Source organism: Chelonia mydas, chromosome 7 (assembly GCF_015237465.2).
Source record: "Chelonia mydas isolate rCheMyd1 chromosome 7, rCheMyd1.pri.v2, whole genome shotgun sequence".
Classification (NCBI taxonomy): domain Eukaryota; kingdom Metazoa; phylum Chordata; order Testudines; family Cheloniidae; genus Chelonia; species Chelonia mydas.
Genome location: NC_057853.1, coordinates 117846359 through 117864290, shown reverse-complemented (window position 1 = coordinate 117864290; position 17932 = coordinate 117846359). Strand labels below are relative to the sequence as shown.

At 38.0% G+C, this 17932-nt stretch overlaps 1 protein-coding gene across 7 annotated transcripts in view; it reads left to right on the top strand.

Moving 5' to 3' along the window:
• Positions 1 to 17932, top strand: part of SLK (STE20 like kinase) — a 62045-nt gene that overhangs the window by 31084 nt on the left and 13029 nt on the right. For 2 of the 7 annotated variants that reach the window (XM_037905683.2, XM_037905687.2), the window contains exons 5-14: positions 342 to 414; positions 640 to 834; positions 2065 to 2146; positions 3192 to 3320; positions 6255 to 7718; positions 9700 to 9830; positions 10150 to 10273; positions 12344 to 12523; positions 15117 to 15209; positions 16392 to 16463. In XM_037905683.2, the coding sequence (XP_037761611.1) occupies positions 342 to 414; positions 640 to 834; positions 2065 to 2146; positions 3192 to 3320; positions 6255 to 7718; positions 9700 to 9830; positions 10150 to 10273; positions 12344 to 12523; positions 15117 to 15209; positions 16392 to 16463 (2543 nt within the window). The remainder of the gene's footprint in view (positions 1 to 341; positions 415 to 639; positions 835 to 2064; positions 2147 to 3191; positions 3321 to 6254; positions 7719 to 9699; positions 9831 to 10149; positions 10274 to 12343; positions 12524 to 15116; positions 15210 to 16391; positions 16464 to 17932) is intronic. The other 5 variants (XM_037905684.2, XM_037905685.2, XM_007057862.4 and 2 more) reach the window with 5 other exon arrangements.

Here is a 17932-nt window from a genome sequence, read left to right as displayed (position 1 = left end):
GAAAATCGTTTATTTCTTTTCTTCTAACAACAAATACTTCTCCTACCTGCCATTATTTCTGTCCTTCACATCCTAATCTTGGCATTAGCCTTTAAAGTGCTTTATTTTTAGCAGGGGGAGGCATTATATTTTTTTATTAGAGTAGTTAGTGAGCTACAAAGCATTACTGATTAATAATACCAACACATTTAAATATTTTGAACGCTCACTTTGGAGTTTTAATATTCATATATGTATACTTTTTGGTCTACAGTGTAGCTCAAAATTTCATATGCTAGTTGTGGAATGTAAAAAATAATTCCACCTCTAAATTAGTAATATTTTTTACTGTTTGCTTCAAGCGGATTTTGGCGTGTCTGCTAAAAACACAAGGACAATACAGAGAAGAGATTCTTTCATTGGTACACCTTACTGGTAAGTGTGCAGTTTTGTTAACTTTTTAGCATGAACTAATATTTTAATATCACAACTGAGTACATAGCCTTGCAAAAGAATAATGTAAAATATGTAAAAGTGTGCCATTTACTTTAAAATATTTAAATTTCATTAATATTTTAATTAAGTAAACTATTTAGAATGTTTTTGACTGCAGATGATAATGCTTCATTCTCTAATTCTATACACCATTCTCTTTTGCAGGATGGCTCCTGAAGTGGTAATGTGTGAGACATCTAAAGACAGGCCTTATGATTATAAGGCTGATGTGTGGTCACTGGGCATCACTTTAATAGAAATGGCTCAAGTAGAACCACCTCATCATGAGCTAAATCCTATGCGTGTGCTGCTGAAAATAGCAAAATCTGACCCACCTACATTGGCACAGCCTTCAAAATGGTTAGTCTTTTAATGCTAACTTTTTTTGTCAAGAGTTTTGAAGATTGGCCCTGAGTCTGCAGTGATGTAAGCACATTTAACTTCAAGCACTTGAGTAGTCCTATTAAACTGTATTGAACTACTCACATGCATAAAGTACTTCTATGTGGCCTTGGAGGATTGGGGCCCATGACTTCACTTTTTGTTATTGCAGTGTCTAGAAGCTTTCATATTAAAAAGGCTGCAGTATCTTAGTATTTTGATATTGTTGTGTTGGAAAATAGAGCTTGTTCTTTTCAAATATAAGTTTCAGATTCAGCATCAAATGTGTACATAAAGATTTTTAACTACCCTTTTTAAAAAAAATGTGATATAAAGAAAAAGCATGAGGACGATGATCTGTTTTAAAAAAAAGTAAAAATGGAAAAAAAGAGAAATGTTGAAGAATCCTCTTTGATTTCATACGGAGAATAAACATTGTTTGAAAAGAGTATGCCATTGCCCACTCAGTCATGACAACAGATTGTTTTCAGCTGGTTAGTGCAAAGTATTACTAGGTGAATTTGCAGTTAGGATGCATCCGATGAAGTGAGCTGTAGCTCACAAAAGCTTATGCTCAAATAAATTTGTTAATCTCTAAGGTGCAACAAGTACTCCTTTTCTTTTTAAAACCAAGAACCATAAAATAAAACCTTTCTTTAAAATGGAACTTCATTTGAAAAAATGCAGCTCAGGGACTAAAAAAGAACAACAGAAAGGTTAAGGTTGGACTTCACAAGGCAAAATAATGGATAAACAGGTGTTGAATCAAGCCATATCACTTTACGCAAAACAATGTGGCAGATAAAGCAGCGGTTTTTAATATAGTCTAGATTATAAAACTTTATTAAGAGAGGTTACAAGGTAAGCAATGTGCTACTTTCAGTTTTAAACATTTATTGGATTGGCTATCAGAACTTCAATATGCAGCACCGCATGGGCTTTTCAACTGTAAAACTCATTGGGTTAAATTCATATCCCTGATATAACTCTATTGATTTCATTAGAGTTATACCAGTGATTGTAACCTGTTAAGGAGAAACTGTTTGGGTTTTGGTTTTTTTCATTCTCTTGCCTCTCCTGCCTTCTTTTGAATGGATGGTGAGCAATTGTAATGAAGTCATAAATGGGAAATTGAAAAGAATGTGTCACTATGCAGTTTGTGTAGGAGTAAAGGTAAAGTGGCAATCACTTCTTTGTTTTCTTCTGCAGGTCTTCAGATTTTAAAGATTTTCTAAGGAAATGTTTGGAAAAGAATGTAGATGCCAGATGGAATACTGCTCAACTTCTTCAGGTAAGAAAAGTTAGCTGCCAACAGGGTTCTAGTACTTGGGTTTAATACATCTATTTAGAAGCAAGACACTGCTACTGTGAAGTTCTGAATAATTCAAAATTAGATATACTTAATCTGTATTTAACATTATGGGGCAGATCCTCAGCTGGTATAAGTCAGTGGAGAGACACCAGCTTACACCAGGTGGAAATCTGGCCTACAATTTATAAATTTTTATATGAAAATAATTCTCTTGTGGACCTATTTATGTTAATTCAGTGCTTCCCCTAATGTATAAAGTAGTTGTGTTTATATAAGCAGTTGATTGCTGACAGATGTTTTAAAAGCTTTAGTCCTCATCCATCTGCTATAATGCTGTCACTGCAGAAGAGCTAACAGGAGTAGATCTGACTAGATACATTTGATTCTGTTTAACGTCAGTGCATGTTTACTTGTATCCAAAATACATTTGACATATGTTGAAAGGCTTTAAGAAGCAGGACCAAACAGACAGAGAATAGTTTATGCAGAAAGAATATGAAGACAGGTAGTTGTTTTTTCTAAAGAAAACATACAGAAGAAATTGATTGTCTCGCAAATCTTTGGTCCAAAGGCAGCATTGTATTTTTCTAGATTAAGTACTTCCAGATAGTAAATAGAAAATGTATTAGGTGGAAGTTCAGGCATGGAATAAAAAAAATAATGAAGACCATTTCCAAGAAAAGCAACCTTTTAAAAACTCTTTCTACTTTTGTTCTTTGGGTTGTTAAGGTCAGTATAACTTTTAAAAAAATTATTTCATGAGCTAACTGTATTTTTGATGAGTTTATTGAACAAATCTCCACATAAAGATTTAGATATTGATATTTTAGATTTTAAAACTTCTAATTTAAAAAAATCTACAGTAATAAAAAAGGGTGTTGGGTAAGTATTACAGCTTAATCCCTTTAATATCTGGGTATAATGGAGACCAAGATATAACCCTAAAAGAATTGCTACTTTTATTCCATTGTTATAAAAAAATGAAATTACTGTTTACTTTAAATGCCAAATTTTTTTTTTCAAGCATCCGTTTGTTACTGTCACTTCTAATAAACCAGTCAGAGAGTTAATTGCAGAGGCAAAGGCTGAAGTAACAGAAGAAGTTGAAGATGGTAAAGATGAAGATGAAGAGGAGGAAACAGAAAATTCTCTGGTCAGTTAAAGTATAAATTTATAGATATATATGGGTGCTTATTTTAATTACATTTTGTCTATGAAAACGGCACACTAATTATTTTTGCAATATTTTTAATTTGTACTAAGAATGAATGTTTTTTTTTTCTTCAAGTATAGCATGCCTTCAGTGCAAAATACAGACGTCAGAATTTATAAAAGTCAGATGATCTTAAGCTTCTTCAGGACAGAATAATAAAGAATATTGTGTGCATGTATGGTTATGTGTGTACATGTGCATATGTAAGGCGAGAAGGCTGTTTAAACCAGGGGTGGACAAACTGTGGCTTGTGAGCTAAATCCCCAGCCCCTGTCGGGCGCCTACCGTGGGGCTGAAGTCCCGAGCCCCGGCAGGTACGCACCAGCTCTCGAACTTCTGAAGATAGCCATTTGCAGCTCAGAGGGTCAGTAAGTTTGGCCACCTCTGGTTTAAACAGTGAAAGACTTTTTGTAAAATAATACACAAATATATACTTTCAGGCAAACATGTAAATGTATTAATGTGTAAGTGAACTGTGTATTTGGTATTATAACTAATAACTCTTGTATGGGTGAAGATAATGACATTTATGTTATAAATTAAGTTTCCTGTGTATTTATAACTCGACTATTTTAAAAAAAAACCAAAAACCTGTCTACAGGACAAACTCTTTAGTAGAGTTAGTTTGTGAGAAATTTAGATTTATAAGGATACTTCTGCCAGTCAAATTCACTCCCTTGAAGGGAAATGAAATCATAGCTCTAGTATGATAATATGCTAATATATTGTGGATAACATAGATGCATTTATATATATCCTATTTAAAAACACATTTGACTTCCAATATACTGAGATTCTAAAATACTTTCATATTTAGAATTATTTTAGATGCATTTTAGCACAAAGAGTGTGTTACTACATGCTTTCTTAGGCAAAAATCTCTCATTGAGGTTTGCCTCAGTAGGAAGAGCAGGATCAGGCCAATATTTGATATAGTAGCTAGGCATAATTTACATAACATTTTAAATTATATACTGTGATCTCCTAATGGCAAATTGTAACAGTTTCATTCACAGATTATGGAGTTCTAGTAGTAAATATAGACAAAGATGTGTCATTATCACTCTGAAGAGTGAAAGAATAATTACGATTTGAGATAATGGTTCATTAATATATTTTTCTGTATCTGTCTTTGTGGAAATATAATAATATTAATTCACAATCTAGCAACAACAATTGCTAGAGTTATGTTCACATAATCGTTTTGATTCTAACTTCTTGTTACCATCTATTCATATCTGCTAGAAATTTTTACCTTTTTAACTGAAATTTCTCATGCTTGGTCTCTGCCTGAAGGTGAACTTCTGAAGTTTGTGTAAAAATTGTTCGGCCATTTTTGAGGGAGAAGAGGTTAAAAAATACACCTTTCCAATTTGTATATCTATATACTGATATTCTAATATAATATAGGTATATATTTAAAAAACAAAGAAAATGTTGCAACCTTCTTAAACATTTGCAAGTTAAAATTTGGCATGGAAATAACCCTGCTGGAGGCGTAGTCCCATTGTTGAAAAGAAATTGTTTTTTTTTTCACATGTGAGTGGAGCAAAGTTGACTACAAAGCAAAAAACTTAATCATTTGTATTGCTGATAATTAGTTGGGACCTCTGGGGTGAGATCCTCATCCCCACTCCAGCCTTATTATGCTAGGTAAAAGGGCCCTGAAAGCCCTACTTCTGGCTATGGGAAGATTTCCCTGGCAGAGGCACTGTGAAAACAGCCATGAGACTGCTTTCTGATTATCCCCTCACAAGCCCTGGCAAAGAACATACTGGGGATAGGAGGGGCATCTTGGGGCAGCACTCAGATTTGTGGGAAACGCTGTGGTCCGTAGGGCAGCCTGGGGAAGCTGCTGTAACTTAGACATAAGCTTTCGTGAGCTACAGCTCACTTCATCGGATGCATACTGTGGAAAGTGTAGAAGATCTTTTTATACACACAAAGCATGAAAAAATACCTCCCCCCACCCCACTCTCCTGCTGGTAATAGCTTATCTAAAGTGATCACTCTCCTTACAATGTGTATGATAATCAAGTCGGGCCATTTCCAGTACAAATCCAGGTTTTCTCACCCCCCCAAATCTCACCTGGATTTGTGCTGGAAATGGCCCGACTTGATTATCATACACATTGTAAGGAGAGTGATCACTTTAGATAAGCTATTACCAGCAGGAGAGTGGGGTATGGGGAGGTAGTTTTTCATGCTTTGTGTGTATAAAAAGGTCTTCTACACTTTCCACAGTATGCATCCGATGAAGTGAGCTGTAGCTCACGAAAGCTTATGCTCAAATAAATTGGTTAGTCTCTAAGGTGCCACAAGTACTCCTTTTCTTTTTGCGAATACAGACTAACACGGCTATTACTCTGAAACCTGTAACTTAGATGTGCCCCCAGATGTATTTATTTTATGCTGAGGTCCTCTCCAGTCCCTGGAGTAGCCCAGGATCAGGAGGGCAAAAAGGTGGTGTGAGGCCAAGATTTTTTGTTGTGCCTCTTAGGTGTGCAGCACAGAATCCCACCTCTGTGGCCAGAAGAACCATATAGGGTGTAAAGTGGTTGAGGAAAGGCTTATGAGGACTTTACAAGGTGTGTGGGTGCTGAGGCAAATTATGTCCAGCGTCCCTCAGGGACTGAGAAAGGGCTCCTGTGCAATTGTAAACTGGGAAGAAGGGCTTTTCTACAGACGTAATAGTTCTGTGGTTATGTCTTGTCAAATAGTTTGAGATTATGGAATTTATTTTTCCTGGAAACCAAGCTACATACATGTAGTGTCTTTTCATATACATCTCTCTCTCTCTATGTAAGAAATGTTTGTATAATTGTTTTCTACATAAATTAGAAAATAGTAATTTTTTTTTTAATAATTTTTTAGCAGTTACCAACAAACAAGCGTGCCTCCTCTGACCTTAGTATTGCCAGCTCTGAAGAGGATAAACTTTCACAGAATGCCTCTATTCTGGAATCTGTTTCTGAGAAAACAGAACATAATGCTGCTGAGGAGAACATCAGTATATTTCCAGATGATAAAACAACTGCTAGTGAACCCAAGACAATTAAAGATGTGGAAATTATTGACAGTGTGTCTGATACCACTCCTGGAGATATTGTAAAGGTGCAGAATGGGTCAGTATTAGTTGAGGAAGATGAGCCAGAGAAAAGATTAGGAGTTGAAAAGAATACTGGAAAAGCAGAAGAAGTAAATGAGGACACTGGATCACAGACAGAAAGAAAAGAAGTTGATACAGTGACAACATTAGAAACAAATGATAAACACAGTCTGAAAACAGAGGAAAGAAGTGCCATAGAAAATGAAGAGACAGATGAAAATAAACTGAAAATAGCACCTGAAATTGAAGATGCCAGTGCTCAAACTACAGAAGTAATATCTAAAGAGACTGGGGAGAAAGAGGAGAAAGAAAGCAGAACAGATAGGCAGGAAAATAAGAATGAAGAAACAACGATAGAAAAAATTACAGAGCAAAAAGATGATGGTATATCTGAAGAAGTTCAGAAAGATGAGATGACAGGCATCACTAATGAAACTCTGGTTAAAGGTGCAGAGAAAATGGCTGACACAGAGCAGGAGCCACTAAAAAATGGAGCTGACAATGCTCAAGAGACAGGCAGCACTAATGAAAGACAGATCAGTAATGGAGATAAAATACCCGGGACAGTCCAGAAGCTAATGGAAAGTAGAACTGAGCATGTTCACGAGACAGGCAGCTCTGAAGAAACTCAGATTAAAAGTGGAGATAAAGTGACTGATACAGATCAGAAATTAGTAGAAAGTGAAAATGAAGATGTTCATAAGACAAGCAGTACAGAGGAAACTGAGGTCAAGGATTCAGGAAAAGTGGGTGATATAGAGCAGAAGCCAATACAGAGCAAGACTGAGAATATTCATGAGACAAATAGCACAGAGGAAATTCAGATCGAAAGTGTGGGTAAAATGGTTGAGCCTGACCAAAATTCAGAAACACATGGACCTGAGGATACCCAGAAGAACAACATTCAGATAAATGCAGAGCATTCCGAAGTTCCGTTTGATGCACCACTTAAGAACAAGCTTCAGGATCCTGCAGTTGAACAACCTAATGATTCTGAACTCACTCCAGTACCCATTATTAGTGTTAGTGCTGAAGAAAATGAGGAAAAAGTTAAAATGGGTAATCAAGCCCATGCTGAAACATTACAGCAGCTAGAACCTGAGACACTAAAGGAAAATGATACAGATTCAGGCACTGGTTCCGCAGCTGATAATAATAGCATTGATTTGAACTTGTCCATCTCTAGCTTCCTCACTAAAAACAAGGACACTGGATCAATATCTTTACAAGTAAGTGTAGGACAATTAGTTATAATTTTTTATGTAAAATCTTATATAGTAAGACCCTAAGACTTCCTTGGGGAGTTAATAATGCCGAGAAAATCAACCAATCAGAAACTAGAGTCGTAATATTGAATCTGTACCTTTATAGGAACCACTTTGCTAGAACTGAAGATCGCAAATAGTCAAATACCAGTTGCATCTAAAACTGTTTTCAGAGTAAAATATTGGAGTACATGGAATAATGTTGTAACTCTGTGTACATGTGTTTAGGCAGCAATTGTAAATAGCGAGAAAACTGCCACACGTTTATCTAAATCCAAAATCTAAACTATCAGATCAAAAAATTGTTAATCATTACAGTTGTGAGGATAACCTTCAAAATGTGAACTAAATGTAAACCTATACATTGAGACAGGAAATTCCAAAGAGCCGAAAACTACAGGATGATTAAGAGGAAGATTTGTCTTGTGGTTAAGGCTTGAGACTAGAACTCAAGATTTCAAGTTCAATTCCTGGCTTTATACATAATTCCTGTTGACCTTGGATAAATCACTTAACCTCTCCCTACCACATCTCAGTCTTCTCCATGTATATCTTCTCTCTAACCCGTTGTTTGTCCTGACTATTTAGACCAGCGTTTTTCAAAGTTCGGGTCGCAACTCAATACTGGGTCACGGCATATAAGGCACTGGGTCGCTCTGGTCAGCACCGCCAGCCAGGACGTTAAAAGTCCTGTCGGCGGTGCTGCCCAGCTAAGGCAGGCTAGTGCCTGCCTGTTCTGACACCCCGCTGCGCCCCGGAAGCAGCCAGCAGCGGGTCTGGCTCAAAGGCAGTGGGGCCACAGGGCTCTGCACTCTCTTCCCCTCCCTCCCCCCCCGAGCACTGGCTCTGCACTCCCATTGGCCGGTTCCCAATTATAAAAAATAATAAAAGGCTATTAATTTGTTAGTCACGTGATACTTTAAGTCATGAGGTATTGCTGAATTGAAAGGAGAATTTAATAGATTAATTAAATCTGAAAGTTAATGAAGCACTGTCAAGGCGTGGAATCTGGCAGTAGTGTTTGACATTTGATCACCTCACTGATTCACGTTAGAAGCAGGTCTGTTGTTGAACACAGCTTGAAAAATTTACCAAACACTTAATGGCCAGAGGACTAAGCCTAAGGACAAAAGGCTGGTGGGAGTTGCCACCAAGGTCTAGAGAGGCATTGTCTCTGGAGATTCTCACTCCCCTCCCAAGATGCTACTGTCAATAACTGAAGGGGGGGATATTGGGATTGCCACTAGAGGTGTTGTCCATGGATACTCTTCTTGAGCTCCTTCTTTCATATCCACTTCTGGCTTGTAGGTGTCTGACAAATGTGAAACCCTGGTTAAGGGATGAAAACAATTTGCTCTCTCTTTCTCTTCTCCATTCAGGAGCCTCCTGCTCTCCCCCAACCTGTTGTAAGGAAGGTGTCTGCTATATTGCTCCTCCCCTAACCTAAAATTTGGGTGCTCTTTTCCAATTACGTGCCTCTGTTTTTGCTGATAGGTTTCCCAGGCAGAAGTGGTAGGGTGAAATCAGCAAATCTTTATTCAGTTTCACTGCCACTTTTCAGAATCCTGGGGGCATCTGTGAAAATGACTAGTCTTGATGAATTCAAGGGAAAGCAGTGGGGAACAACAAAGGCAACAGAACTGTCTTCAGACTCAGGAAGATAACACTGCATCAGTTCACACTGGAAGATTAAAAAAATTGTCTAGATAAATGGCAGCTTAATTTATGGGAAATAATAATAGCTTCATTTCCCCCTTTGCTGGCTAAAAAAAGTTTAACTTCTTGGCACTGGTAATAGGACTTTTCAAGCTCTTGTAACCTGAGGACAGTTTACCTTTGCTGTATCTTATTCAGTTGCTCTCTATTTAGAAATTCAGTAATTTAATTTATCAGATGTAAAAAAGTGTTATTCAGTTGAACACAGAATAACAACATTTTCATTCAGGAAACTAGAAGACACAAGAAAACATTAAAGAAAACTCGCAAATTTGTTGTTGATGGAGTAGAAGTGAGTGTGACAACTTCAAAAATAGTTACAGAAAATGATTCAAAAAGTGAAGAATTGAGATTTCTTCGGTGAGTAAAAATCTCTAAATGATTTTGGAGACCTTTGGTATTCCTTTTCCTTCCTGAATAACACAGGAGGAATCTTTAATTAATGCGAGAGCGCTCTGGGATTTGTTTTTATAGTGCACTGGGATTAAATTTAGGTTTTTTTGTTAGCAGAAGGAAAAACTGTTTATTTTAAAATGATACAAAAATCCAAGTCTAATCTTACATTTCTTTTTTAAAACTGGTGTTATTGAGCCCAAATAGTTGATTTTTTTGAAATTATTTTTATCTTTATTCACTTCCTCTCTTCTTTTGCCCCACCAACACTACTGTTCGTTATCAGACGTCAAGAGCTGCGGGAGCTAAGACTTCTTCAAAAAGAAGAGCAGAGAGCTCAACAGCAGCTCAGTAATAAACTCCTACAACAACGAGAACAGATGTTCAGACGCTTTGAACAGGAAATGACGGTAAGTTTGATTGATTGATTGCACCTACATGATATAAGGCAACTTTTTATTTAGTGCTCTTAAAAGATGCCATATTGATGGAGTAGGTGAACATGGGTAGCAACAGCCTAGGCTTTTTCTGCTGAGGGTACTGTTCTGTAGTTCAGTGTTCATGTTTATTCAGTCCTTGTTCTCTCTACTTAGAGAGATTTTGACAGGTAGTCTTGTGGATCTCCTGAACTAATTGAAATGCTTGGAAATAGTGCCTCCCAGCCAGAAGAGGGTAATAAAACCAGTTTTTGGGAGGATGTCTTCCTCACTCCATTAATTGGTTTGCTCATTCACATACTTCAGTTGTTTTTGTCTCTAGCAAGTGGAGGAACATTTCCTTTGCCAGATGTCTGGTTAGTCTGGGCTAAAGCAAAAAGACTAGGCCAGAGATATTCATCGATGTTCAGCTGCCTCTGCAGCATGCACTTGAGGCCCCAAGAGTATGCAAGCCCTCTCCCTAGCAGCAGGTCAGCCCTTTCGGGAGTGCAGAATGACAAGTTCTACAGGAGCTCTAGGGCCTGGAGTTGCTGGTAATGCTAAGTCCTCACACAACCAAAAATTGGGGGATGCTTTTGCTTTAATTGTGTGGGAAAAACTAGTTGTGAGGTATCTCAGGAGAGGACCAGCAAGGTAGAAAGCCTATCCTCAGGGAATACCTAGCATGTCCTACCTCCTCTGAGGGCGCTGCCTTTGGTTTCCCAAAAGATCCTCTTCTCTGGGACTCTCCAGGAATTTCTCTCCTACTTCTTGGTCCAGAGAGAAGGAACCTTAGCAGCAACAAGCAGGTTCAGTCCTATCCCTGACCCTTTCCAAATCAACTCCAGCCTGCCTGAGCCCAATCAGTCCTGAGGGCTCTCCTTCAGCCCAGTTCCTGAGTGACTCATCAGAGGAATGAAATAACAGCTGTTAGCGCCATCTGATCCAGGAGAGTGACTGCAGAAGGTATTCAAACTCCAATAATGAACATCCTCTAGTCCCCAGGTCCTTCACAGCTTACTCCTAAGGGCATTCTGCACCAAAAAATTTAAAATTCTGCACCTAAAATTTTGCACACAATATTTTAAAATTCTGCAAATTATATTTGTTAAATAAATGTGGAGGCTCCAGCATGGCATTGGGGAGCACAGGCCACTGGCTGCACAAAGGTGGGAGATGACTGTGCAGCTCCATCCCCAGGAGTAAAAGCTGCTTGTGTGGGGAATCAAAGGAATCACCCTATCATATATGCACCAGATTAGCTTTGCCCCCACTACATCTAAATCTTCCTTTGCAACACATCAAAGTAGGCATGCAGGCAGCCAGAACAGAAGACGCAAAAAGGGTTCACTTTCCCACAGGCAACTTCCCCTACCCCTAGAAGCATGAACATGCTCCAGCTACCTTAAGAAGATAAGTAGCTCCGCCTCCTGCATAGCAGGTCATAGGCCAAGGTAATAGTCACCTTGTAAATACCTAAAGTAAGATAGATAGCACAGGCCCCCTGCTAGACACACAAGATGTTTTGACCTGGAGTTGCTAAGTATCCTGGGCTATGCCTCCCATCCTCACTCTGTCTCATCTTATGCGCTTCCATATAAATTATTTCCAGCATAATGTACTGGCTTTTTGTATGATTTGAGAAGTATTGCCCTCTAATGGCTGGCTGAAGATAAGGAATCTATTATTCGCTGAGAGTGATATCTGCTAACTCAAGTTTTAGAGGCCTGTATTTTTAGACTGTGATGATTCATTTCCAGAGGTATGAATATAAAATTTATATAGTAAATTGTGTCTGTTGTGTAATGCATAAAGATTCGTAACACAGGAGGTCTCCAGGCATTTTTCAGCACTGGCAAGGCATGCTCTGTTCACATTCATACACATTCATCACAAATTCAAAATTTGGTATACCACAATTTGGAGTTCCCTGGTTAAGTTGAGCAAACATCATTACTTTGACTGGACAGTTCTGCAGAGCTTTCAACCGTCCCGAATTTAACTTCCTAGAAAAATATCAGATGAATTATTTTATTTTATTTTTGTTATGGAATTATTTTACAGAGTAAAAAGCGGCAGTATGATCAAGAGATAGAAAATCTAGAAAAGCAGCAAAAACAGACAATAGAACGTTTGGAACAGGAACACACAAATCGCTTACGAGATGAAGCAAAACGCATCAAAGCAGAACAGGAGAAGGAATTGTCCAAATTCCAGAATATGTTGAAAAACAGGAAAAAAGAGGTAAGACTCTTAGATAATGTAGAAAGTAGGGGGCGTGGCCAGAGGCGAGCATGGTTGGACTCCCTGCCATGACGACTTCTGGGGGCCATTCACAGCCATTGTAATTTTTTCGTTTTATTTCATACAAAACAGCTAACAGACCATTGAAATATTGACTTCCGCAGAAGTCACTGATAGATTAGCACATTTGTATCTTTCATAGAATCTTTAAAATTAATACATTTTAATTTTGGTTGATAGCATTCCACAAAACAAAAAAGCCGAATTTCCCTATGTTTGTACTGTTAGAATTTAAAAAAAAATAATACAGCTTTGGTAACAGTTGAGTCATTATACCTACTGTAAGTTTCCATTTGTTTATTCATCAAGCCCATATTTTATAACTTGTCTGTAAAAGATATAATCCTGGCAGGAGTTCTCTCTACTGATTTTTAACTCAATTGGAAAAAAAAAGTCGACAGCTGAAAAGTTTTATGACTAATTGCAGATCTAAGTTATATAGTGAAACCAAGTGAGTGAAGGATGATGCTGAAAGTCTAAACCAGTGGTTTTCAAACTTTTTTTTTCCGCGTCCCACCTGAAAATTGCTGAGGGGCTCTGCAGACCACTTAATGATCTTTCCAAATGTTGTTTGTACCATTAGCTAACTATTGTAAAGCACTTTGGATAAAAGCACTATATAAAAAATAATAATAAACATTTTTTTGTTCTATAAATAAAAGCACACAACTCATATTTTAATATCAGTAGTTTTACCTTTGTAATGCAATGGATGTGCCCTCTCTCCCCCACCACAGCATCCCCCAAGCTGGGGCTGGGAAGGAGGGCAGGTCTCTCCCCCGCCACAGAGCTGAGGCTGGAGAGGAGGGCTGTCTCTCCACGGCAGCCGCAGCCCTGGATCTGGGGAAAGTCACCTCTTTCTCTGGCCATCGCAGCCCTGCACATCCCAAATTCCCCCCACTCCCTCTTCTCACCCCACTGCTCCCTCCCACCTACCCCTTATTCCCCCCAAGGCCACCACTTCACCTTACATGTGCATCTTCTCTAGGGTCCAGGCACCTAATTAGTGGAGCCACGCCATTCTCTTGCGTGTGGCCACTCAGGTGCGCACCTTAGAGGGAACTATCAGCGGGCCACCTGAATGGAGCTCACAGACCACTGGTGGTCTGTGGACCACAGTTTGAGAACCTCTGGTCTAAACTGTTAATTTGCTTGTGTTAGCGCATGAGAAAGTTGTGTATTTACATATAGTTTTTTATATATGAAGGCTGTATTTTATTTTTAAACCAATTGCATAGTTCTGCATATAAGTGAATATAATTTATGCTAAAATAAGAGTAGTTATTAGATTAATATTCATTACTCCAAAAATGTATGGTGCACTATCAGAGCTTTTATGCAGAAGGACACTATAGTATGAACATGTTTAGAAAAATATATATTTTATTTATTTTGAACTGTACACTGGTATGTATTAATCATTTTTTTTCTCTTTTGCTGAACTTCTTGCATTTTTGAGTTTCTTTTTACTGGTGATTGGGTCTCATATGGGGAAGCTGGTGGAACTTAATGCTGAATACTGATCTAAAAAAATTTCTTCCTTGGAAACAGGAATAGCATGTGGTGGTTTGGACTCTGATTTCTGATGGGGCTTCCACTATTAAATAAACATTTGTTCTTGAAGGCATACTTTTTTTATTTATAGTTCAGTGAGGAGATTTACAGTTTGGAGGAAAATGCAGTCAGAACTCTAAAACTATCCATATTATATTGGAGAGTATGGAAAGTATGGAATGTTAAAAACTGGCAATATTTAATCTCCCCTAAACAAAATCATCAAATCATCATATTTTTAGCAAGTTGCTTTATCAGATAATATTTAGAAATTACCTCACCATTTTAAAGTGCAGTATACCGAAACACATTTTATACAATTTCTGCCTAACTGTAATGCAGAGTTTTTGAAGAATATAATAATTGATGGGGGTGGTTGTTTCAAAGGTTTACTTTTTAAAACTGAATACTTACCGCCCTTTTATCTTTATGTGCTTATGTGCCTCTTTTATATTTTAAAACATACTATGTAAGTGTCATTTGTGGTTGAGAATACAGAAATGACATTGTATCCATTTGGACATAGCACAATGTCAATAAAAGCTGTTTTTCAGTGGAAGTTCATCTAAACTTCTACTTGTTTCAGATCCATTACTCTGGGGATAAAAATAGTTTATAAAATTTCCTGTACTGTTCAAAGAGACCATTACTATTGCAGGCAGCTTTCTTAATCGATGGCTGTTTAAGTTACTGCATGAAAACACATTAATGAGATATAGTAATCCATAGGAAGGAATCGCTGGTTCTGAGAGCACTTCATTAACATTTGCATGTAAAATCAGACTGGTTTATGGCTCCTTTCTAGGCTGCACTTAGACTTGTACAGAGCATGCACTATCTTTTCCTTTTTCACCAAACTAATACCTCTGCATGCTTTCCAACACCTTAGTGCTTGAATTACACTCTCATGTTCACAACAAATGCTTGCTGTGGAGAAAAAAATGTTATTTTCCCCACCTTCTGCATGCTTATATACTAGGTTTTTAATGAAGTGGAGAAAGCACCAAAAGAGCTGAGAAAAGAGCTCATGAAACGCAAGAAAGAGGAGCTTGCACAAACCCAGCATGCTCAGGTAACAGCAGCAGCTTCATGCTACTAAAATCCAAAAAGCAGCATTAGTCACACAGCTTAATCATTTCACTTTCTTTTTTAGGGTGACTGAAATTTAACTTCTAACCCTTGACATTTGCTCTGCTCCCTCAAATGTTCCCATAACCCTTTCCATAGAGTACAGTGTATAATCAATGATATGCAAACTTGTATTGATATGTTAAAAAAGCTTAAGATTCGGAAAGCTGTATTCAAATTAGAAAAATATCTTTGTACATCCCAGGAAAACTCATTACATTGTCTTTTCAGCTGATAAGTGTCTTGTGTGTCTGCATAATTTATAAATGTTAGAGTAGAATGTCAAATATTTTCAGAATATTAAGCCTAAAGGAGGAAAATAAGTATATAGAAAGTGTAAAATTAAGGAATACTGTTCATGACAGCAGAGCGTTTAAAGTAAACTGACTTAATTAAATACCAAAATGAAACGGAAAGTTGTATGAAAACTATAGAAGATTGCAAATATAATTCCACACCTTGCACCTTATTGATATTATCTGACAGAGCTGGAAGACAAAAAAAAAAAAATTAAATGTGTTCTTCCTTTGTAAGGTTTTGAATGTGATATTCTACCTGTAGTCAAGGTTATAGAACAAAAAGGGTTTGGGGATGAAGTGGGATTTAATTATTGTTTACAGGAGTGGAAAAGGTAGTGATGTGATTGGACTACGTTAATTGTGATTTGACTTTGAGGAGTAGATGTTATATTTTTATGGGCATGATGGGTTGAAAACTTTGTTGTACATCTTGAAATAAAGATGGGTGTACACCTGAGCAAAGTTCATAGTAAGTAGAGTTTTAGAACTACAAGTTGTCATACTTCTAACAGTGGATTAATGTGTTTCCACTACAGCAAAAGCTTTGATAAATAATAAGATATCTTGATTAAGTTAAAAGATCCTCATTTCATGTCATCAAAAAGTACTATAAGCATAAGAACATCTACAGAAATTGATTTCAAATCTGTAAACAGATCAGTTACGTACAAGTACCATTTCTACTGTAAATGTTTGCTCAAACCACGAGCCTTGGAATCTTCATATTCTCATGGCTGATATATAGTAGTTTACCATCTTTGAAAGAAAGGAATTGTTTTTGTTTACATTTTGACCTGGGAAGTATTGTATTGTATTCTGATCCACAGGGCATTGCTCAGGTTATGATTCAGTCTTTTCAATTGTCTTCGTGTACACTCTTCAATGCACAAATGCAGGATGTAAGTCCCAAAATACCAAGAAGGGTTTATTTCCCTCATTTTTTCAACTTTGTGTTCGCTCCTATTTTTTTCTTTGGCTCATATGTGCTGATGAATTTCATTGTCCCAAAAACTGATGAGTGCAAATTTATAAAATTGTATAGTTTAAAAGTTCAAATTGATGCACTGATTAACTTTGGATAAAACATTGTGAATTTTCTCTCAGAAACAGAAGTAGTCAATAATTGGATGATTTTATCACTTCAGCACCTGTGAGAAATTGAATGCAGTGACTAAATTTTATGTTGTGTGTGCAGTGAAATTTTTACCTTCGGGAGGTGGGGAGAAAGCTTTTATCATTTTCTTGCCAAATCGTAGGACAAAAACTTGTTACTACTGTCACAAAGAACTAATGTAACTGCTAAGGAGCAAATTATGTTGTGGTCTGCCTCCTACACTAGCCAACAAAGTTGCCAGTGAAGTTTTTCTCCACAATGTTTATTGCATGTGATGTGGTAAAGATTGTGGAGAACATCTTCACTGGCAGTTTGATTGGATAGTGTAGGAGGTAGACCACAATACACGGTCTTTATTGCGGGTGACGTCTGGTATTGATGTACAGTAACTCCCCATTTAACGTCCTCTTGCTTAACGTTGTTTCAGTCTTACTTCCCTGCTCCATTACATGCTCATTTAAAGTTGTGCAGTGCTCCACTATAACGTCATTTGGCCACCTGCTTTGTCCACGGCTGGCATCTCCCCATCAGCTCCCCTACGCCCTCCCCCAGTGCCTCCCGCCCGCCTGCCGACCCCGCGGATCAGCGCCTTCACCCTGCTCCCCTTGCCTCCTGCCTGCGGCAATCAGCTGGTTTGAAGCATTCAGGAGGGAGGGGGGAGGCTGCACGCCGCTCCTCCCGCCAGCCTCCAGAACGCCGCAAGACAGCTGATTGCCGCGGGCAGGAGGTGAGGGGAGCAGGGGGAAGGTGCTGATCTGCCGGCGGGTGGGAGGTGCTGGGGGGGGGACAGGGGAGCTGATAGTGGGGCTGCCAGCCTGTTTAACACCTGTATTAAATTGCTTGTTTAAAATTGTTTAAAATGCCTTTTGTTTGGCAAAAAAAAATTCTCTCTGGAACCTAAGGCCTCCCCTCCCCCCATTTACATTAATTCTTATGGGGAAATTGGATTTGCTTAACATCGTTTCGCTTAAAGTCGCATTTTCCAGGAACATAACTACAACGTTAAGCGAGGAGTTACTGTATGAAGCTGAAAGGACAGAGCTTGTGTTTTTCAGATACGTAGCTTAGCTTGCTGTGCTAGCCGTTTTTTAAAAAAAACCCTTGTTATTTTGACTTCCAGTATAAACAGATCAGAACTGATACGTAAGTGATTGAGGGAGGAAAGTCTCTTCCATAATTGCTTTTCTGACCTTGACCACACACTTCTAATATAATGTTTTCCCCAGGGGTTGAAAATGTAAGACAGCATGAAAA